Source organism: Panthera onca, chromosome A3 (genome assembly GCF_046562875.1).
Source record: "Panthera onca isolate mPanOnc1 chromosome A3, mPanOnc1 haplotype 2, whole genome shotgun sequence".
Taxonomy (NCBI): domain Eukaryota; kingdom Metazoa; phylum Chordata; class Mammalia; order Carnivora; family Felidae; genus Panthera; species Panthera onca.
In genome coordinates, this window is record NC_138341.1 from 32,580,313 (window position 1) to 32,604,262 (window position 23,950).

Here is a 23,950-nt window from a genome sequence, read left to right on the forward strand (position 1 = left end):
AGAAACCCGTTACATTAAGTTCAAATATTTACAACCTAACTATGAGAAAACTGAAGTATGGAGAATTATTTTTGCATATTAAGTACAATTTAGGGTTGCTAACATTGTCTCCAAGAAATTATAAGTTCCTGAAAGGCTTTTCAACTAAAAAATAAATGATAAAGTTATTAGATTCTGTTCTTTGAAAATTGGTTTTTCTGTTATGATAAAATATGACATAAGTTAAGCAAAATCTTAAATTAATCAGAAAATTGAATTCTCTAAACATATTACATGAATACAAAGTTGCCAGACCCAAGAAGAAACACATTAAATTGTCTAGAAAAAACTTTTACAAATTATATGCTCTTTCATTTCCTTCTTCATACTTACATATAAAATTTTGCATGTGTATATCTATGTGTTTTTAAAAGGGAGATGATCTTAGCTTTCACTGAAATTTTAAAGGAGACCCAAAGGTTAAGAACATTGACATAAATCCTAAGGCTAGAGAAAAGGCTAAAAAACGAATCAACAAAATGAACATCATTACTAAACAAAATTAAATGTAGTATTTGATTACTGAATCTGAATTTTTTTCTCATCTTTACATTTCTCAGAAATTAGCTTCCCAGAAGGTCATACACATAATCTTAACTTCCACACTTTCTGAGTGTACTTTTCACTTTCTACTTATTTTACTTCCCACCCATCATGTAAATTAGTTGTATATTCATAAGGTAGATGTCCCAATTTTCGTTTTTTGAATAGCATTTAACTCTGTAAGAACAGAATACAATTTAAATAACCTCTGCTCTTCTAAATACCACATACATTTTTGTTGGCTGGAAATTTGAAAACAAAACAAAAAATCCCATTATCGGGGAAAGTCTAAGGAACACTTGAAGATCTTTCCTAGTTCTAACCCTTACTTGAGATTAGTAGAAAAAAATAATAGGTTGTCAGAAAAAAAGGCTCAGGATAATATTCTTTTAAAGCTAGACATGAATTCTTTTTTTTTTCCAGGTCATATTTTAGCTTCATGCACTTAGTTTTAGGATGTTGCTACAGGACACGTACATTTAAATACCGTTTCTATACTTTATGCAGGGCTACTCAAGGTAAATGTACCGTGAAGGCAATCATGGTTATCAGATGTTTTATACCGGAGAAACCATGCAGTAGTTGACTCTAGAGTTTGAGTCCACATCTTTCTTTTGCATTCATACACACACACACACACACACACACACACACACACACACAAGCTGCCCAGTTTGGTCAGGTTTGGTAACATTTTTTTTTCTTGTCAGTCTCTATTTTTATTTGCAACTTTCCTACTCTGTATTATATAATTTGCTAAACTGCTTTAAATAATTTTAGAAGTTGAAGGAATAAACTTAAATGGAATAATTTTTTTTTCAAAAAGTTCTAGAACTAAGCGATGCTATCTTACAACAGAGCATAAAACAAGTTTTTGCTGATGTGTCTGAGAGCGCGGGCAGGCCCTGCTATTAGACGGCTTGCATCTGGCTCTGCCACTAACCAGCAGTGGGACTTCGGGAAATGACTGCTTTAGTTTCCTCGTCTGTAAAGTGAGGTAAGGGTACCTATCTCAGGGTCCTAACAAGTGAGGTCACTTATGGAAAGCACTCAGGACAGTGCCTGGCACCCAGTGAGCACTCGATGACTGTGGTGATTATGTAAAATGTCCTCTCTGGGTGTACAGGCAGATGACGGCCAGGTGGAGACCGGCGGGCCAGAATCCTTCAAAGCAGCTCTGCAGAATCCTTCTCACGGCTCCTCAAATGCCCAGCAGGGCCACCGCTTCCAGGTGGGCCTCTTTCCTGCTCTTCCTCCAGCAGCGGTTCTCAAGGCTGCAGCCATCCCTCCTGCGCAGCATCCCCAGGAGACACCGGCAGCATCAGAATCTCCTGGGAACCATAAGTGCAAAGTCTCGCTCCCTTCATCCCAAACCTACTATGTAGTGCGTATCAGAACTGACCGGAGGGTTGGTAGAACACAGACCATTGGCCCTACCTCCTGAGTTTCTGATGAGGAAACTCCTGAAATCATGAACACCTGACCCATAATTTTCAACACATTAAATCTTTTCAATTATTAAATGCCTTGAACGGCCTGTGAACAAAGAGTTTGCTTGTAGCTAAGGAGATAAGATTCTGAAATAGAAACATAGCTCAAAACAAATATATAAAACTCATCCCTTTTGTACGACTCTGCAGGATGACTCAAGAACATGAAAAAAATGTAAAATACTGGTGTATCTTGAACAAAAGAACTGCTCTATTTCTCCCTCTTGCCAGAAGAAAAATGGGTAAGAACTGCTTAAAACTCAGAATTATGGCTCTAATATATTTTCTTCCAATAGGTTTTAAGAGCCTTCAGGATATCTTTTTGTGCATTCATTTATTTTAAAGTTTATTTATTTATTTGTTTTGAGAAAGACAAAGACAGTGTGAATGGGAGAGGGGCTAAAAGAGAGGGAGAGAGAGAATCCCAAGCAGGCTATACACAGCCAGTGCAAAGCCTTATGTGGAGCCCGACATGAGGCCTGAACTCATGAGACCATGAGATTGTGACCTGAGCTGAAACCAAGAGCTGGATGCTTAACCGACTGAGCCACACAGGTGCCCCTATTTATTTATTTTTAAATGTTTATTTTGAGAGACAGCAAACGTGCACAGAGAAGGGGCAGAGAGAGAGGCAGGGAGACAGAGGATCCGAAGCAGGCTCTGCGCTGACAGCAGAGAGCCCGATCCGAGCCAAAGTCGGATGCTTAACCAACTGAGCCACCCAGGTACCCCTATGGAAGCATCTTTTCGAAGCATCTGATAACCCTGAAACAAAACTGGCAACGTTTAACTGTCTGCAAAGGTCTTCTACTAATGGAACCAACAAATTAATAGCTATAGCTTCATTTTGTTTATGTACATAAGAAAACTTGGTATTGAAGATGAGCAAAATTAATTTAGAATAGTCATTTGATCTAAATGAAAAGTCATGCTTTACAGAGTGATAGTTAAATGCGTTTTCTTTAGCTGCATTTGATAAATGGCTGTCTTTGGGCTCTGTCCCCTTAAAATACCTGCAGTGTTTTGAAATAAATGCTACACACTTCTATACACAGATTTATTTCATTTGGTCAGTGATACCACCATGGCCCTCCCAGCGGATGATAAATGTCAACAAACATTTTACTTAAGATATGTGTTCATCAGCTTTCTTACAAAATGGCAACTCTGTATTCACTTTTTCATTAGATGTATGCTTTTAAGAACTTATTAATGCTGAAAAAGTTTGTTTCAGAATACAAGTGTTGCCAAACAATAAGAAAGGATACCATACAATAAACTGTAAGGCCACTGTACCAAAGAAAACTCTCAATATGGTAGGCTTCTTATCCCCTATTTCCACATACTTTACATACACCTAACCCATCACTTCCCACATTTCCTTCTGATTTCCCAAACACGGAGCCTGGCAGCCTCATGAATCTTGCAAAATTCGGCACAGGTCACAAGACATGTGGATGGAACACCAGGGCCCAGGCCAGCAAGGGCAGGATAGGAATTAGAGAAAAACACACTGATACGAAAGAAAATGCAGCCACTACATTACGGGCAGCTTGTGGGTGTACTGAAAAAGCACGCCTTATTCCTACAAGGGTGGAAATGAATAACACCTAAGAACAAAGCACAGTTGTTGGCAATAAGCTTGTTATAAATTCTCACTGAAGTAATGTGTGACAGGCTATAGAATGTCTAATTGAAAGGAGTGAAAACATTCCTTTTCTCACCTGTCAACAATTTTGTCATTTTAATTAATTTATATATGTGTTTCTTTTGCTCAAATTTGTATATATTACAGCTCTCCATCTTATCCTAGGAATGTATATGTATCTGTAGATTAACAGAAAACAAAGCCTAGCCAATGACTAATTAGTTCCTAAGATAGCCTGTAACATAATACTCATTTGGTTCCAAATTTTCCTAAGTAAAACTTAGGAATAAACACATGCAATTCCTGCATATTAAAGGATCATCTCTTTTTATACTAGTAGAAAGTTGTAAGGTGAAAGTTACTAAAAAGGTAGAAAAGATATAGTCATTAAAGCTCACAAAGAGAACAAAGATGGTGATTCTGCAGAAACAAATCACAACGGGAATATTACTAACTTCCCAGACATCTCCATGTTTACAGAGGTCCTTAATCATGCTGCGTGTTAGGCAATGTGCTCTGTGTGCTTATGTGATAAATCCTCAGCACAGGCTCTATGAAGCAGGGATTACCTTCAGACTCTAGATGATAAAATACAGAGGTCCAGGGTATTGCTGAAGGCCACAGAATAAAGAAACGATGGTGGAGCCAGGATTTATACTTGGTCTGTTTGATTCTGAAGTCTTTACATGCTCTTACTTACTATAGCAAAAAGATGTGAAATCCTCACACCTGTGAACGTCGAGCAGTTCATGGGTCTCCCCACTCTAAGTTGTGTTTATGATTAAAGCTTTGAAACGTAAAACCAAATTAGCGAAGAAAAATAAACACTTGGATCCAGCTACAATTCCACCTCTCAAGCAGAGAGATGTGTCATGAAGGGCGAATTATTAGTTCATATCGGCCCCTTTGCACACAAGATATATATGGTTCCCTCTAGACTGAAATTTAACATTAAAAGGTTAGGATGATGAAACAATTTAAAATAGATGGTTTATTCTTTCCTCCAGAGTGTTACCCTGAAAACAATTAATTTGCAAAAGAAAAATCTACAAATGACGTAATGTGAAAAATGTTTTATCTCACTAGTAATTAAGGAAAAGTAAGTCTGAAAAATGTATCAAATTTGCAGTTTAAAAAAACTGCAATAAAATGATAATATCTCGTCTTGACAATGGTTTAGGGAAACGTGCACTTACAGCAGCAGCTGGCGTGGAGAAACCACGCCCAACTTCTATTCCCAAGTGCTTTCCCTTCTCTATTTATCCTCATTCCCGAGGTGATCTCCTGGATTTAAACGTTATCTATGCTGCTGATGCCTCACCTCTCCCCTAAACTCCAGATCTGGGGGTGGGGCTACTAACCTGACATCTTTTCCACTAGGTGCCTACTGATCACGTGGAATTTAACAGGTTCCAAAACTCCAACTGGTTCCCCAGCAGTTTGCCCCAACTCCGAGGGTGGCCACCCCACCCTCCAGCTGCTTAGGTCGTCACTCTTGTTCTTTCACATGCCACATTCAATCCAACAACACATCCTGCTCACTTCACCTTCAAAAATTATGTACCTGACCTCTTCTCAACACCCCCACGAATAGCACTTTGGGCCAAACCACCATCATTTCTTACCAGATTATCACACTAGCCTGTACTTAGTTTCTTTGTTTCCTGTTTCCATCCTGTACTTAGTTTCTTTGTTTCCCGTTTTCCATCCTCCCTGCTGTAGTCTATTCTTGACATGGCAGTTAGACTGATCCTTCCAAAAACTACAATTTATTTGACTCCTTGGTGCCATAGAGAACGTTGTTTTTAACACTTTTATTATTATTATTTTTAAGACAACTGTGCCTTTTGCTTGTTTTTAAAGTGAAATCTTGTGGGAAAAGCCCCCCACATGAAAACAGATAAAAATGGAGTTGTGGCGGAGGTCAGATGGACAGCTCAGTACTTCCTTCCCAACGCGCCCGAGGCTCAGGAGATAGTAAAGGGTTTGAAAGACCACCATGCTGCAACAGCTGATGAAGCCAGTCCAGTCCTCTTGCAAGTACCCCCCTCCCCCAAATAGCTTTCTGAAAGAAATTAGAGTTCATGAAAGCTGATTTCGGCCTCATCACCCCTTAGTTTCCTCTGGAAACCCGCGTCTTATCCCATTAAAAACCTCGACAGAAAGGTTGAAAAAACAGTCATTGGCAGCAAACGACTCTGAGATCTCAATCGACAATATACCATCTTGTTGGGATGAGCATTGGGTGTTGTATGTAAGCAATGAATCACCGGAATCCACCCCCAAAACCAAGAGCACACTGTACACATTGTATGTCAGCCAATTTGACAATAAATTATATTTTAAAAAATTAAAAAAATAAAAATAAAAAAAACCCCAAACCCCAATACACCTTCTCCTCTGGGGCTGCTTTACTATGTTTTTACCCATAGTTACCCTAATATCTTCTTCTTGATACTCTATTATTCCTCCACTACATTAAAAAATTTCTTTAAAAAATTTTTTTTAATGTTTATTTATTTCTGAGACAGAGAGAGAGCATGAGTGGGGGAGGGGCAGAGAGAGAGGGAGACACAGAATCAGAAGCAGGCTCCAGGCTCTGAGCCGTCATCACAGAGCCTGACGTGCAGCTTGAACTCACAGAACACAAGATCATGACCTGAGCCGAAGTCGGACGCTCAAGCGACTGAGCCACCCAGGCACCCCCACGTTAAAAAATTTCTAAACAATTATTTTGTTCCTCCAGATTATAGGTTTAACACTGGGACCATCTACTAAGAGAATGCCATTTTCTTAGTTGGGAATTAAATGTGCTCGTTTCTAAGGGAGAAAGATGTACTAGGGGAAGGAGAGAAACTAAGGAATGTAAGACTTGTCTAAAATGGTCTAAACACCATTTTAGATGGATGGGTCTTAGGGAAATATTATTTTGATTGGACTCAGTAGAGTTGATTCCTAGTCTGTTTGTCACTGCTGATTCCCCAACAGGTTTCCCTCTACCTCACAGGGTGACCAACTATCCTGGTTTGCCCCAGACTTGCCTAGTTTTAGCCCTGGAAGTACTGGTTTAGCAGACAGGGATGGCTGGTAACCTCATTCCTATATACCACAGGACTACTGTCCAATGTGAGGCAAGAGAAAGATAAGATAATTCAGAACATTTCAGTTTATCTGAAAGAAATCCAAAGAAGGTGATGATGATGATGATGATGATTCTGTCCTCTTTATTTTATCCCTATATTAAGTGGTCTGTGGTTATGATATGAGAACAGTTCACATACAACAAACACATCTTAAAAAGGCACTTGTGGGCCACCTGGTTAAGTGTCCAACTCTGGCTCAGGTCATGATCTTGTGGTTTGTGGTTTGAATCCCTGCATTGGGCTCTGTGCTGATGGCTCAGAGCCTGGAGCCTGCTTTGGATTCTGTGTCTCCCTCTCTCTCTCTGCCCTTCCTCTGATCACACTCTGTCTCTCTTTCTCTCAAAATCAACTAAACATTAAAAAAAAAAAAGGGCCTTTCACTTAAATGCTTAGGGATACTATATAAATGTTGGTACTAATAACCTTTTGAAAAATAAGTTATAATTATAGTATTGGAAATTAACCAAGTATTAGCTCCAAAGAATTCAACATATGGAAACATTTACATACGGAAAGTGAATTTTGTTTAATATTATGATTCTAAGTATACTTACATATGTTCATTTTCCCAAATGTTTGCATTTTTTATATCTTACCTATAACAGAAACTTGAAGTAACTCAATTTTATTCTTAAGGCCTGCAGCTTTCAGATTGTCATATGCACCTAGTAACTGTGAGTCACTGACATCAGCACCCACATAATATACATCCTATGAGGAAAGAAATTCATATTTTAAGTATAAATAAGACTATCAGACATTTTACATAGTTAAGAAAACCTACTTGCTTTTTCTCAAATAAATGAAAATGAATTTAATAGATTTCTTAATTCAGGTTAAAACAAATTTGTAGTATTTCTTTAAAATGATATTCAATAGTAAAAAATTAGAAGTTTTTGTTAATTTTTAGAAACTATTAGTATATTTTCCAGTAACAAATGCCTAAAGAATGTGGGGATTATCATAATCTGCCATGACTAGTTATTGAAATTGCTCACATTTTCCTAAATTCCCTAAAATACGATTTCCTAAATAGTTGTTTAAGAAATGAAACAGTGATTTAATTAACCCTTCATAATCCATTTTGACAATAGTACATAGCAACTCATGTAGTCAAAACTAATACTCCTGAATAGACAATCTACTTCTAAATAACTGGTCAGTGAAAATACATATAATGATTAAAGTAAACATAATGCTTGATTTACCAAACGTGAGTACTTACGGGCCATTCTTTAGCAGCTTCCAAAAGTATTGTTCCGAGTCCACACATTGGATCTAAAACAAATGCACCAGCCTGCAGACAGAAATACTGATTTGTTATTATTCAGTCTATCATAATGTATATTATAAAAGAAACCTAAAACTTGAGGAATCAACATTTCAAGAGCAGAGATTCCTTTTTACACTTTATTAGGAATTTCAGGTGGTCAAAGCCACAAGATAAGTGTATGCTCCACATGTATGAAGATTAGGAAGGTCACTGGTGTGGCCAAGGCACAGTGAGTGAGATGGAAAATGTGGTGTTCACATTAGAGATCGGCTATTCCGTCAAGATGCACTGGGTTATGGGGCGCCCGGGTGGCTCAGTCGTTTAAGCGTTCCGACTTCAGCTCAGGTCATGATCTTGCGGTCTGTAGGTTTGAGCCCTGTGTCAGGCTCTGTGCAGAAGGCTCAGAGACTGGAGCCTGATTCGGATTCTGTGTCTTTCTCTCTCTCTGCCCCTGCCCCACTCACATTCTGTCTCTCTCTCTCAAAAATAAATAAATAAATATATATATATATAAAAGATGGACTGGGTTATGCTGCATGTAGTAACAATCCCCAAATCTCAGAGGTTGAAAACAACACATAGCTAATGCTACATCTCCAAAGAAGGACATCTGGGGCTTCTGGAAGCCAAACTCATGAAGTGGTCACCATCCAGAGCCCTGCCATCAGAGGGGAAAAAGAAGCATGACAAATCGTGTACTTTCCTAAAGGTGCCATCTAGAAATGAGACACATTACTTCCACCAACATTTAACTGGCTAAAGCATGTCAGTCACATGACACGCGCAGTTTGAAGGGGCGAAGAAAGTGTAATCCTCCTTGTGCCTGGGAAAACAGGAAATTTGGAGAAAAAACTAATTTTTCCCGTTCTGGGGGAGGGATGTCTCATTACATCACATCTTGTAGGTACCGTAAGGATTCTGGTTGCCTTCTGAAGAATGGGAAACAACTGGAAGGATCTGAGCAGAGGAGTAACAGGACATTACACTTCAAAGGGCTCACTCTGGCTGCTCTGCTGAGAATGGACCAGAGAAGGGTAAGAGTGTTAAAAGGGAGGCTAGTTAGGGGACACCGGCAAGAGATGATGGTGACTTGAATTAAGAGTGGTATTGGTACAAGTGATGAGAAGTGGTTACATTCTAGATATATTTTAACGGTGGAGCCAATGGGATGGACTGGATGTGGAATGTTAAAGAATGACAATAGTTGGAAATGACTAAAGGTTTTGACCTGAGCAATGGGAAGAATGGACTTCCCTGTTACTGAGATGGGAAAAGATGGGGAGGAGAAGCTTTGAAGGAGACGGGAGTACGGTTCTGGACAGGTTAAATTTTGAGACGCCTCTTAGAGCAAGTATGGATGTCAAGTGATTTGTTGAACATATGGGTCTGGAGTTCAGGGGAGAGGTTCAGGCTACAGACATGAAGTTGGGAACACTCAGTGTTAGTCATAAACGATATTTAAAGCATCAGAACTGCATGAGTCATCGAGAATGTGAGAGAAGTTAAAAAAGAAAAGTCTATGGGTTGGACCCTGGTGATCTCCTAAGTATAGATGTTGGTAGATGAAGATTCAGCCTTGCATACTGACAGCAGCACATACTGATGTAGGAGGAGAACCAGAGCGGTGTTCCAAAAAAAGTGGAGAAACATGTTTCAACAAGGAGAGTGATGACAGTATCAAAGTGCTAACAGGTAAGTGCGATGAGCAGTGTCAGTGGCGTGTTGGTGATGACAGCCTGACGGAAGCGGGCACAGGAGACAGGGGACGGGAGGAAGTGGCGACACCAAATATGGACAACTATTTTTAAGAGTTTTTCTGTAAGGGGAAGCAGAGAAGGAGCATGTGGGTTCAGGAAAGGGCTATTTTCTTAAATTACAAGATACTAAATCAAGTATATGTGCTGATGGGCATGCGCAGCAGAGAGAAAGTCCTCGAGTGGGCACGAGGTGATGGAGTCCGGTCCCCAAGCACTGGAGTGAAACAAGGACAGCTCCCTTGTTGTGATGGCGATGAGGCAAAGCATGTGGGTGCAGGTTCCAGCATGCTGGTAGATTCGGTGAGGAGAACCCGCTGACGTTCTCTGCTGATTCCAGTATTTAAGTCAAATAAGGAGCAGGAGAGTGAAAAGCGTGGGCAAGGAAATGACTGTCATGGTAGAACGTAGAATCCAAGCCGTGAAGCAGCGATGAGGACGGGTGAGGAGCGATGGAGGGTGGTGAGGGCAAATGACTAACCCCCTGCGGGGGCTAAGGAACTGTGTGGCAGGGCGCCAGAGGAGCTGAACGGGAAGGAGGAAGGGGCTAAGAGCAGGGTTCTTGAAATTGAGATTCAGCCTCTGGGCACGATGAGGTACAGGATCTGAGCAGGGCAGATCGTCAGAGGTAGGGAAGCCAAGACACTAAAGGGTCAGGTTACAGAGCGGATTCTGACATCATAAAGAACTATGACAGGCATAGTGGCCTATACTCTGTTAGAAATGATAGAAGAGAGGTCTGCCAATGACTGGGATAACTTCCCGGCACGTGCTTCAAAGGCACAGAGAGGTTCTGGGCAGAAGAGCAGAGAGGCTCAAGCTGACACCTACCACCTCCAGGCCCTTGGTCCCTTGATAGGTCTATAGAGGAAGCAGAGCCCTCAATGGACAGCCAGGTTTCGGTCAGAGCCAGAGGACACCTAATGGAAAGAAACACAATGTCCTTCAGGAGAGGGAAAGCTCCAGCAGGAAATTCTAAGGAGAGTATCCTACGGATGCCCCCACGAAGGGGCGGCAAGTAGAAAGAATTTAGTTAAAATTTAGTCAAAAATAACAATGGTATGAGAACTAATTTTTATGAAGATCTTGATATGTGTCAAACACTGTGCTCTTCCTCTCTCCAACATGGTCCTCGCTGAATGAGGTAACCTGACCTTAGTATCTATAAATGTCTTTACGTTATCATAGGACCTTGTCTTGCTGTGACATTTGGGTACACAGGCAGAAACAGACAAGTATTTCTGTATGCTTATATTAATAACTAAAACTTACAGAACTTGGTTTCCCTTATTAGGATTTTTTTTTTGTTTTATTTATTTATTTAGAGAGAGAAAGCACAAGTGGGGAAGGGGCAGCGAGAGAGAGGGAATCCCAAGCAGGCTCTACACTGCCAGCTCAGAGCCTGATGTGGGGCTTAAACCCACAAACCACGAGATCATGACCTGAGCTGAAATCAAGAGTTGGACGCTTAATTGACTGAGCCACCCAGGGGCCCCTTCCTTTTGAGGATATGTAGGAAGGAGAACAGTGTGTGGTAAACATGAAAAATATCTAACATGCTCATGTTTAGATGTCAGTGCTAATAGCATTGGCTTACCCAAGGTTGAACTGTCTATGCACTGCTCTGGGTACCATGCTCCCTAGAGGGGACTGGATCAAGGCTGAGTACTGGGATCGTTCACACTGTGGGTCTTTACTAAACTCCTCCAAAACAACTGTGCTGTGCTACTTCTTACATGCTTTAACATTCCGATGCTGGTGGTCACATTTAGAGAAACATTCCTTACTCTCGGTTCTGGCAAGGCAAACTGACAGTAAGGGAAAATTTTAACAAGCATCATCTTTGGATATATTTAATTTACTTTTCTACTTTTCGGACAAATGGATGTTTATATCAAGATAAAGGTAACATTTCAAATTTGTACGTGGTTATATAAATTTACATTTATATAATACACACACACACACATATATACATGTTGTTATATAAACTGTGGTGAGATCACTGGCGTTTTGGTAACTCTCTCCTTAGACTAAAAGAGATTTGGACTAAAGATTAAAATCAAATAACAAAGAAAATCATGGATTCTGGGAACATGATAATCTTAAAGCAGCTTTCTTCTTTTCTCTCACCTCCAAGCTCTTTACTTCCCCTGAGCCCAAGTGATGCTCAGACCTGGAGGCAACTAATGCCAAGAGAAGCCCTGGGCTTGGTTTGGGTCCTGGAAGAAGGAACTCCATGGGGCCTCTTTGCCAAGGCTGGATGGGGGATTAGAGACGAGCACTGGAGCCCAGACGGGGAAGTCACTGCAACCGGGGAGAATCCGGTCTTCAGAGATCTACAGATGTGCCGGAAGACCAGTGAACAGAAAAGTGTTCACCTAGAAAAAGTTTTCAGCACGGCTGACAGATTCTCCTTCCACTGCCAAGCCCGGTAGTGCCACAGATCCACTTGCCTTGTAGCACTTTTAGGATTTTAGCCATTTCAAATATTTTAGTAACCACAATTGACTCCCAGTGAGCCAAAAAAAAAAAAAAAAAAAAAAGGTAAATCTAAAGGGTAGGGGTCCACCAGTAGTGAGAGAGTAAACGGGTAGAACAATCTGAACATACATCTAATGAAACAGAACTCCTGGAGGAGACAGGAAGTATCTGAAGAAAAGAGGTAAGGGCTTCTGGAGATATTCAGGTGTAGTACACACACAACTTTTCAAAGCTAAAAAACAATGATTTCTAAGCTAAAACATTCCAATGAATAAAGGAGAACATGATTCTATGACTCCTGTTATAGCCTGGAAGATAACATTCAAGAATAAGTCAAAACGTAGACTCAAACTACGGAAAGACGGAAACCATGTTCTGGAGAGAGGATAGGCAACTTGGGAGACTAGCTCCAGGAGGCTTAACGTGTTTATAATCTCGGAAGCAGGAAAAGAAAGTAGTTTAAGGTAAAAGCCACTAAAGCAAAACAGCCGGGACAATAATAATTACATAATGAAAAAAAGAGTGCCTGAGCCAGAGAAATAGTAACAATAACTTTTGTAATTATTACAGTTACTACTGGCATAGCAGCAGCGAATACTTAAACACCTCCTATATGTCACACACTGTTCTAACCATTTAATCCATGCTAATTCACTTAATCCTCACATGATCCTAGGAGGTTGTTATTTTCATCTCGCAAATGAGAAACTGAGGCACGCAGATGTTAAATATAAATATCTTGCCCAAAGTTTTCTAGGAAGTGGTGTAACCAGAATTAGAACTCAGCTTGGGCTGAATAGAAAACACACATATGTAAGTACATCCTGCTAATATTCCCAAACTTTGGAGGATTAAAGAGAAAAGTCTTACAAGCCCCTAAGCAGCTCTAAAGGAAAAGGAAATCCTACTGGCACATACCGCTCACCTGGAACACAGGAAACTAAATGACAAGGGGACAGCGTCTACAGACCTCTGAGGGCAGGGGACTGACACAACTCTTAAAGCCAGCCAAGATGGGTCTGTACCCCAGGACGAAAAACAAATTTGAGGCTGTATAGGAATTTCTGACTATGTATTACTTGGACACCACACTTGAAGGAATTGCCTAAGAAAAGACTTTGACCAAGTGACAAATAAACCAGAGCAGACACCTCAAACAGGGAAGAACAGTGGGGAGGAATGATACACCTTGGAACACGTCTTTGCTTATACGAAAAAGTGTGTGTGTGTGTGTGTGTGTGTGTGCGCACAGTGATACCTTAATGACTAAGGACAGGCTGTGTAATGTAAGTGCTAAATAAGAACTTTTGAAACACAAGGGGTGTATTGCAAGGGAAATTCTTACACGTGATAAATAATTTACTACAATCTAGTAGTTGGGGGCTGATAGTGGAAGGGTGCAAAAACGTTTCAAAGGTCTCATTGTAGGGAGCAGTAAAGGGGGGTCAGGAGAAGAGAAGAAAAGTACTCGAGAGGCCTCATACTGTGCTAGGGAAGAGGGTAAGCTTAGAGTATTTGGGTGGTAAAAACAGTGTCCTGACACAGGAAAGAGTTGATATCTTGTTTTAAAGCAACAGCAGAGTCCCACGTGTCTAATTAAGAGAGCTGGCAACCTGAACCATTAGTGGAACAGAACAATAAAGTATAATTTCCAACCTCAAGGAGAGCAATGAAGTGATTATCAAGTAACTTGATCAAACCAGTAAAAACAAACAGTGTCAGAAGTTGTAAACAGAGTAAAATAGGAGGAACACAATCAAGTGTGTGTCATAAACACTGAATTCCCTCCCTGGAGGACAGGGACCATCGAATGGGATAAAAACAGAGCTGGGTATTTGTATAAAAAACAAAACAAAAAACAAACAAACAAATAAAAAAACATACTGAAAGCAAAGCTGAAAATAAAGCAATGGCAAAGAAATGCAGCAAATGCAAAGAAAAAGAAAGGACTAAAAAACCATTAATAAGACACAATGAAATTTAAGTTTAAACTCACTAATCAAGATAAAGAGAACTTTATGTGACAATGAAAAGGCACCATTCCTGATGAAACAGTAAGTCATAAATGTGCATATACCAAACTAGACCACACCTGACGACTAGCAAAAATGCAAATACGGTAACATGATGAGATTTTGAAATACCACTTTCAGAATTGTGCAGATAGTAAAACATTAATATAGCAGACATTTGTTGACTAAAAAATAAAATTACTTTCTTATGTCCACAGAACATTCACAAAAATTATCAAGATCTTGGTCACAGAGAAAAACTTAAATTTTAAGAAGTGGAGGATTTACAGATCACATGATTGTGCCATGAAAGATTAGAAATCATAAAAACGCAGCTATCTTTGGACTCAGCATTTTCATAGCCAGAACACTCTCAGAAGTTCAACGATATATAAAAATATCGCTGTAGCAGTTCAGAAGTGTAATGGCAAGAGAAAGAGAAGGGTAGAAGAAAAAGAGAAATGAAAAGAAGGGAAAAACAAACAAGCAACCAAGATGCCCATCAATCAGTTGATTACGGAAAGGACCTTGCTATCGTAAGATGAAAACACTTCCTCACCTGAATTTCAGCCAGAGAGGCCAGTGCCCATGCTATGGTAGACCTCAGGCCTGCTGTCTTGATGTAAGCTCGGCTGGCCAAAGGAATCCTACAAAGAAAAGAACCTGATGACGTACCCAACATTACTGTATGTTAAAGAAAAGTGTGATATAAACAAACTGATTAACCTGTCGTATCTGTGACCTCCTCTTTATATATTCATCTAACATACACTAAGTTCCCCTAAGTTACAGAATATTTTAACCTTATGACAAAAATCCCTTTTTTCATTGGCACCTCGTCTGACCAGCCAGTGTGGTATTTCAGAAAGGTACATTTGTAAGACAACTGAAATTTAAACTCTTAGGTATTTAACTTAGAAAAATCTAATCACATATGAGGGAAGTATTTCTCAAGTGTTAATATACTTCCCTGTCTTCCCATGTGGAATAGACCTTTTCTTGCTGGAGTCATCAAGAGGAACATACTGTGATAGAGATGCGGTATGGGAAGTAGGGCTGAATGGATGCTAACCCTTGAAATCTGTTTTCTAGAAAAAAATCCCTTTTGTAAGTTTGCTTTTTGCTCATTTGCATCTTTTCTCAAAAGATGAAATGAAGCATGACATTGCATTGTCTAAAATAATTTATGGAATGAAGGGCTGAAGCAGACATCTCCCAGATGAGTTCACTGGCCTCCATTATGTACCACCACATACTTTATCCTTTGCTTCATTACTGCTACTATCAATGTTTCCAGATTTGATGGAGGTTTTCAAAATATTATTTCTATCTTTCCAATGTAATGAAAAAGCAAGCTTGATAAAAGCTATTACAATAACCTTAAGCATTCTTTTTTTACATCCTGCTTTGGGCTTACAGATGCATAAATGTGAGCTTAGGGAAAATGGGGTATTCCTATAGAATTTTTATAATCTTTGAAAATATTCCATGCCTAGAATCTAGAAAAAGGGTATCTAAATCACATTATACTACGTAAACAGGGATGTGCATACAAAATGTTTTTCATTAAGATGCCAACAATACCTACATGCTTCCAAGGAACTGGAAATCACTGTTTTCATCCAACTAGCTCTCTCTTCCTAAAGCATCTAGAAAAATACCTGTTATGTAAGTGTTCAACAGATATTTTGAAATAAGGAAATGAATCATTTGCATTTATTATTATATAGTACCCTGCAAGATTAGAGAGATACCTGAAGTAGATTTTAAAAACTGGAAATAGGGGTGCCTGGGTGGCTCAGCTGGTTAAGCATCTGACTTTGCTCAGGTCACGATCTGACAGTTCATGAGTTCGAGCCCCACATCGGGCTCTGTGCTGACAGCTCGGAGCCTGGAGCCTGCTTCAGATTCTGTGTCTCCCTCTCTCTCTGCCCCTCCCCCGCTCACACTGTCTCTCTCTCTCTCTCTCTCTCTCTCAAAAATAAACATTAAAAAAATAATTAAAAAATAAAAATAAAAGTTGGAAATACTCTCCCACGATAAAAGAATAATGGCAATAAAATTTGTAGAATGTGTAAACGTGAATTTTAAGAAATGTGCTGTATTTCCTATTTTAATAAAAATTCCAGATGCCAACAGACTAAGGGCCTGTGAAAATCATTTAATAATAGAAATAATTAGATATAATTTTTCAGTACGAATCATGTAATCAGTGCATGATTATAATCAAATCTTTTAGAGCTCTAACTGGCCAGATTAAATCATATGCGTTATGTACTAAAAAAACACTTTACTGGCTCAAGTAGAGAACTCCGATGCTTTGTCCTTAGCCTCGCTCTGTTACATCGATGTCTTATACTATAAATAAGAGCATAAAATTCTTACTTTCACAAACTCTAAGGGACAAACCAGAAGCTTACAGAACAGTATCTACCTGAACACAGGGATTCCCACCACAGAGTAAATGTCATTTAGATGTATGAAGATCTGAAAGAACAAATAGAGAAGTTAGAACAGAACAGGAAATGCATTACCAAATGCACTGACAATTTGAAAACTTCTATTCTGAAGCTGTATATAATCTAAATTTTATCTTTTATTTTACTTTTAATTTTTTAAATAATCTATATTAAAAAAATTCTAAGGCCTTGTTTAAATATATGGAAAAATGTCCATATGTAAATAAATAAAATGTAATAAACAAATAAATGTAAAAAATAAATAAATAAAAAATAAATAAAATAAATAAAAAATGTCCAAATATATATATATTTATTTTATTTTATTTTATTTTATTTTTTAATTTTTTTTATTTTTTCATTCATTCTAAGAGAGAGAGCACAAGTCGGGGACGGGCAGAGAGAAAGAGGGAGAGAGAATCCCAAGCAGGCTCCGCATTGCCAATGCAGAGCCTGATGCGGGGCTCAAACTCACAAACTGTGAGATCGTGACCTGAGCCGAAGTCAGATCCTTAACCAACTGAGCCACCCAGGTGCCCCACTATAATATTTTTTCTTGGGCAGAGGCAAAGTAAATTTTCAGTACATTCCATAGGAAGATTCTGAGGATAGTTCATTATACGAGGTATTATATATGGAGAATCATGTTCTGAAGACATCTTGGGTTCTTTCCTCCCTGGGGTTCTCTGAATTATGACTGGGTCAGACTTTTCAGCATTTGGGGTTAGAGAAGACTTTCTAACCTTAATTCTTCCCACCTTAATTTTAACTTCAAATTGAGAGTTGAGGTCACACAGGATCATCATAGGCTACACATATTTCCAGGGTAACAAAATTTTCTTCAGGCCAAAGATATTATAGCAAGGGTAATGTTTTCTCTCTCCGTTATCCATGGGTGAGTTTCTTTCTCTCCATTACCCTTCTTCTGTTAGGCCACAAAGAGGATTTAAATGTCTCAAGTTATAATTAGTAGCCCAATTAAATTTTAAAAGTTAGAATCTTACTTTTGTATAGTTTGATGAAGTTTATGGAATATTCTAACTTCGTTGTTTGATCTCAAGAGCATTTGATCCCTGATACTTTCACCCTAAAGTTATTTTTACTCTATAGTGTAATCAGAATTACTCCAATATTGACAAATTTTTATTACATACCGAATGATCTGGAATGGACTCCAGTTAGTCCATTAAATCCTTGATCAGCAAAGTAAACTTTCCAATGTTTTGCATTATTCATTTTAGCAAAAGTATTTATTAGGATTCTTTTATATTTAAAATTGATTCTAAAGATAAGATACACTAATATTTTTATATATCAAATATTATTGAGAATAGCTTCTCCCACTATAATTTTTCTATTAATTTTATCAAATAAAATCTGTTAAGATTTGATTCTTCTGTTAATTTTGTTCACAAATTTTACTGTGTGATTTTACTGTTGTCAATTTTGCTCTGTGTTATTTCTACCAATAATAGCTATTATTAATTACATTAAATACTGATAGGAATTAAATTAGCTATATTTATTTAGGAGCTAAAACTATGAGGAAACTAATTCTCAGACAGTGAGATGGGGCCAAGGGGAAATGGGGAGACTGAAACTGGCAAAGCACAAGATAAGGGAACTGGAGAGGGGAACTGGGAGGAGGACCCCCTCATGTTACAACATTCTTGGGGTCAAAATATTTTTCATGACAGTAATGAAGGACATACACCAGGCATTACTTTGTAAAAGTGAAAATACCAAATAGAAACATTAAAAAATGAAATAACACAAAATGTTCTAATATGGCCAGCTATTATTCTATTTAAAGCTATATAAGAATAAATTTATGAATCAATGAATTATGAAAAGGACTAAACCACCTGTCAAATTTATCAGATGGCTTTCAAAAAAGTGAAGAATATTTTCTATGGCTAGCATTGGTTTGCCCATATAAGTGTTTTACTTTGTTCCAATGAAAAACAGTGAAACCTAATTAAATTAATTTTGAAAATAGAGAAAAAAAAGAAAAACATAATCCCAGAATCCTAACAAAGCCATATTAACATACTATTGAATTTTGAGTGGGCATTTTTGTTTTCTATTCATTTTCCTTTTTTTTTAACATTAGCTAGATTTATTTATTTATTTATTTATTTATAGAATTTTCTATTTTAGAGATTTGTTACATATTCTAGTGATTGTAGAGGTCATCTCTAAAATTCAACTGTGGCAAAATAATTCCACCCCCAAACATCTTATTTGGATAAGACATTTTTACAGTGAAAAATACTAGGAAAATTATCTGCACTATTCCACTATTAAAGAGAAAAGAGACTGCTGGATCCACGCAGACATGCTTTTTAAAAACTCTGAAGCAAAACTGAAAAGTACAATAAGGATAGCTGACGTGGTCTTTAAACAATTAGGTTATAGGCACAGAGGATAAAATGAACATTCAGTACCTCTAAATTTGGATTCCTCAAATCTGCTTTCCATCCAAACTGTTTCATAAGAGCAATTCCAGTTATTCTTCCTACCTCCTGGAAAAGCAGAAAGTTACAGAAAGGAGCACTAAAACTGAAAATTTTATGTTTAAATGTAAGCAAAAACTAAGAGAGCATGCAGAAAAATCAGGTCAGACTATTTGATGGTAACTTAGGGCTGCAATATAAGAATATGACACTAAAGCATTTTCTGTTCAAGGCAAACAGGCTGCATTTGACCTCTTCAACCCCCCAAAATATCTTATGGCACTGATGCTTCCTCATGTGTAATCTGTCTTCTTGTAACTTGAGAGAGCTGAAATAACCAGATCGTGAATCGATAAAAATGGTCATTGTGGGTTTTAGCAAACAAATGCAAAGTGAAAGATGAACTATTTTAGCAACTACAATCCTATATGTTTACAAATTACCAGAACAGTAGCATTAGACTCAAACTTTAGGGTTTATCTGATTTTAAGGCTGGTGAAAGGACTCAGACCTTTGCCCCCTGACATCACTGAACTTTGTAAGGGCCGAGTAATAAAGCGTTTTGAAGGAAACCGTGGTATTCGCTCCCACGGAGACCTCGAGTATCTTGTGCATTTGTGTATTTGCAGTCTGGGTCCTGGTGACAATCACGCACACAAGGCAGAGCGCAGAGCAGCCATTTAATAAACACAGGACTGAACTGAAGAGAAAACCCAAAAGGTTAGGACAATAACACAGGATTTCCAAACGTCAAGAATACCTATGAGTTTAAGGGAAACTTTGAGTGAGAAAGGAAAAAACGGAGGTGATTACATGGAATGGCATACTATTACTCTTAAAGCATCTGAGGTGAAGTTAAAAAGGCAAATGCATTTTTAGAGGTGCCTGGGTGGCTCAGTCGGTTAAGTGTCTGACTCGTGATCTCGGCTCAGGTCACGACTTCACCTTCTGTGAGCTTGAACACTGCACTGGGTTCTGTGTTGGCAGCGTAGAGCCTGCTTAGCATTCTCCCTGTCTCTCTCTCTCTGCCCCTTTCCCGCGCTCTCAAAATAAATAAATAAACATTACAAATTTAAAAAAAAAAGAATGCATTTTTTTAAAGAGATTTAATTACATGACATTAGGCCTAGTGATGTGCCTCGGCCTACTTAACTGTTCCGTGAAAGGCTGTCATCTCATTTTAAAGCTAAGGAGTAGTTAATTCTTTGAGAAAATGGAACCCCACCTTGGGAGGTAAGTGTACCTGTGCAGTAAAGGTCTTTGCAATAGCTCCACTGCAGCGACAGGAAACTCTGAACGTCAAGTCCTTCTGGTTTTTGGCATCAGCTGCTTTTACTACATTGTTCTGAAATGCTTCTTGAGATTTTTCTCTTTCAGTGAAAAAATCTCCTTGCTCCTGTGTTTCTTCTTCCGTTTGCTTTTCCAGCAGGCATTCCCCACTCTCTTGTAACTCTTGCGATTGTTCTGTTTTTAATTTCTTAGCATTGATGATGTCATTTTCCTCCACTTTTCTTTTTGGCGGGTTAGCAGCTCTTTGAAAAAGTTTGTCCTTTTTTGCATCAAGTTCAAGAAGATTTTTCCAAGTTGAGATGGCATTCAACCAACTTTCTGGATCATCATTTATAAGTCTCTGTATCTCACTTAATATTTTTCCTAAATAAGTAAGATGTCAGTTAATCCTCTATCGAAGCTTTAAAGACAGTCTATTACATCCATCACCCCCAAATTCCATTACCTTTATTTCTTTAAAATCAGTTTTATTAAACTGCTACATGAATAGTGAATTCACCTTCACCTGGAGTTTATATAATTTAACATAAAAATATTGTGCAGGATAAAGTTCATTCTTTATTTTTAAACAAAGTTTATTATTTTGAGAGAGAACAAGTCAGCGCGTGAGGGGGGAGGGGCAGAGAGAGAGGCGGGGAGAGAGAGAATCACAAGCAGACTCCACACCAGCAGCACAGAGCCCAGCACTGGCAGCACAGAGCCCGACGTGGGGCTCCAAATCACAAACTGTGAGATCATGACCTGAGCCGAAACCAAGAGTCGGACGCTTAACCGACCAAGTCACCCAGGCGGCACTAAAGTTCATTCTTATATTTCATAATTAATATCAAATTATTTTAAAATCCTATAGAATTATCATGTATTTTAGCAAGATCATTTGTCTTATGATAATATATATCTATATCTTCAATATAAGCATAGGCCTAGAGTACGTATTGATCTATGAAATAATGCAGATCTTGCCTATAAAAACTAAGTTAAAAAACAGAATAAATTGCACAACAAAGCTTTGAAACAAGAGCAAATGAATCTTGAGACTATCTGAGACCATACACTACTAGCATACATCATAAAATGAGTTTTCATAAAGCAACACTTCAGATACACAACCCATTCATAAGTTAGGGACTGTCAGCATGCGCAACACAATGTAATCTTTTTTCGATGAAGAAGGGTCATCGAGATGACCCAACAATAATTACAGTGTTCTCTAAAGATGAGAATGTAGAATGTTGGGATGAAATTATATCGACCCCATGGTATAACACCTTAGGATTTGCTTTAAAACCACATTTCTGCCCTGTCTTGATTTCTTGCCATTTATATCTTTACTGACACAGTTTAGTGCAGACTGTAATATTACATGATCTCTTGTGCACGATCAGCAATTAAAATGAAGTTTAAGGCAATGTTTAGTCTAGCAGTATCTGACTATTTTTGGTGCTTCTATTAAGATCCTTAAATTATTTTAGCAGCATGTGTGTAAAATTAGAGAGCGAAGAGGGAATCTCTTAACTCCCTTTAGCTGTAATGCTTTATTACTGGGCATAAGTTTATTCAAAACTTTAAATTTAAGGTCACCCAAATAGGAAATTTTATACCATAGTATTTTTTCCAATTATATAATTCATCAGTTAAAAAGTACAAAGTGATAGTTTTGATCAACTTATTAAAACCATGCATTCCGGGTTATTATACACTTCTAAATCTAAACAGAAGCAACTGATCACATGTATCTTTAGAGAAGGTGTCTGATCATAATTAAAACAGAAGAAATGTGACTCAGAAAATAGGTAGCAGGTTGCAAAGAGACACAATTAGGTGATAATATGATTAATATGGTGATAGTATTCAGGAAATACAGAAAAATACATAATTGGTGATTCCACAGCTATGAATGAATCTTAAAAATATGAAATGGATACAAATTAATTATCAAGCAGGAAACTTTGGAGTACAATATATCATGTGGGTAAAAGCAATAGGCATATACTGTACCTTTACTTACAGAAGAAACATTAAGTGGAAACTGCTTTTTAATCAGCAAAAATAATCTTTCTGCAGATTTTAATTTTTTCAGCATATTTAAGTCAGAACAGGTGGTGAAGAAAACTTTTCCTGAAATATATTCAACCTAGAGACAGAAAAGATTAATGTAGTCCTGTGTCAGAGTAAGAATCATTTCCCTTTTCCCCTCTAAACGAATTAAAACATAGCATCTAGATTAACAATAAACAATCATTTCTGAAAGATGTACTACTTGTCAGACATGCTCCTAGGCACTCAGAATACATTTTCCCCCTCATCCTTATAACAAACTTCTATGGTAGATTTTATCACCCCCATTTCTCAGATTATGAAACTGAGGCTTGGATAGGTTAAATAACCGGTATGAAGTCACACAGTGACCAAGATCATAATCTGTGCCATGTTACCATTTGTAAAGTACACTTCTAGGACAAATCAGGCGTCTAGTCCAAGGTTAACATCATCAGTAGGGATTTATTAAACACCTACCTTGTGGTCTACCAGGAAACATGCAACATAAATCCTAAAGATGAATAATAATGTAACACGTACATATTGACATACAAATTAAAATATAATATTTACAAGCAAATAACTTGAATTAAACCCCAAATAAAAAAGTTAATATGTAAATGCATTGATAAGCTGTATGTACAATAAGTAGCACTGATTATGGAACCATCATTAGTAAAAGTCTTGGGAAAGAACTCTGCAAGATTTGAGAAGAGAGATTCTAACAGAAGAACAAAGGGCAAGACGCAGAGGTGGGAGTGACAGCCTGGCTGAAGTAAAGTGTAAGTCAGCATGGCAAAATTTGCTGTTTACACTGATTGATAGTGTCAGGTGGATGGATGGTGTAGCTCAGACCAGCTTGATAAATGGTCGTGAAAATTTGAGTACCCCAGATGGTAATGGTCAACCATTATAGACTTTTGATGAAAGCTATGACAGCACTGAATTAGCTAGCAGAAAAAATTACTTTGGAAGAGGCATAAAGTACTGAGTGTAGAATGTGATGTCAGAGGAAGAAGGAGACTACCAAGGTAGAAATAATGAAACTTGGCTGTGGAACTGGAAAAGGGATAACAGCAAGAAATATGCATCACCAGAAAGAGGTTTTGGAGGCAAGATGGATATGTGGTAAAAGCCAGAGAAGAAAGAAAATGAAAAATGCACTAACTATAGAGTCTAGTGAGGTATGGGAAATGGATCTCAATACCAATAAGGTCTTAAAACTTTTGGAGTCAACCCAACCCTCTCAAGCTCAGGATGGATGTGGAATGCCTTAAAGTTTTCCTTTTAGCAGTGGCCATCAGCTGATTAATATGGTT

General features: G+C 38.1%; 1 protein-coding gene and 1 long non-coding RNA gene across 5 annotated transcripts in view; one reads left to right on the forward strand and one right to left on the reverse strand.

Moving 5' to 3' along the window:
- Positions 1-23,950, reverse strand: part of THUMPD2 (THUMP domain 2 tRNA and snRNA guanosine methyltransferase) — a 35,596-nt gene that overhangs the window by 4,272 nt on the left and 7,374 nt on the right. The window contains exons 2-8 of one of the 4 annotated variants that reach the window (XM_060653185.3): positions 22,590-22,725; positions 20,545-20,954; positions 19,293-19,370; positions 16,821-16,873; positions 14,946-15,033; positions 8,089-8,160; positions 7,460-7,574 (exon numbers count right to left, since the gene is read on the reverse strand). In XM_060653185.3, the coding sequence (XP_060509168.2) occupies positions 7,460-7,574; positions 8,089-8,160; positions 14,946-15,033; positions 16,821-16,873; positions 19,293-19,370; positions 20,545-20,954; positions 22,590-22,725 (952 nt within the window). Of the gene's footprint in view, positions 1-7,459; positions 7,575-8,088; positions 8,161-14,945; positions 15,034-16,820; positions 16,874-19,292; positions 19,371-20,526; positions 20,955-22,589; positions 22,726-23,950 lie in introns of all 4 variants that reach the window. The other 3 variants (XM_060653174.3, XM_060653195.3, XM_060653197.3) reach the window with 3 other exon arrangements.
- LOC132691659 (uncharacterized) lies at positions 10,429-14,865 on the forward strand. Its single transcript, XR_009615931.3, has 2 exons — positions 10,429-11,034; positions 14,605-14,865. It is a non-coding gene; the product is annotated as an uncharacterized LOC132691659 (long non-coding RNA).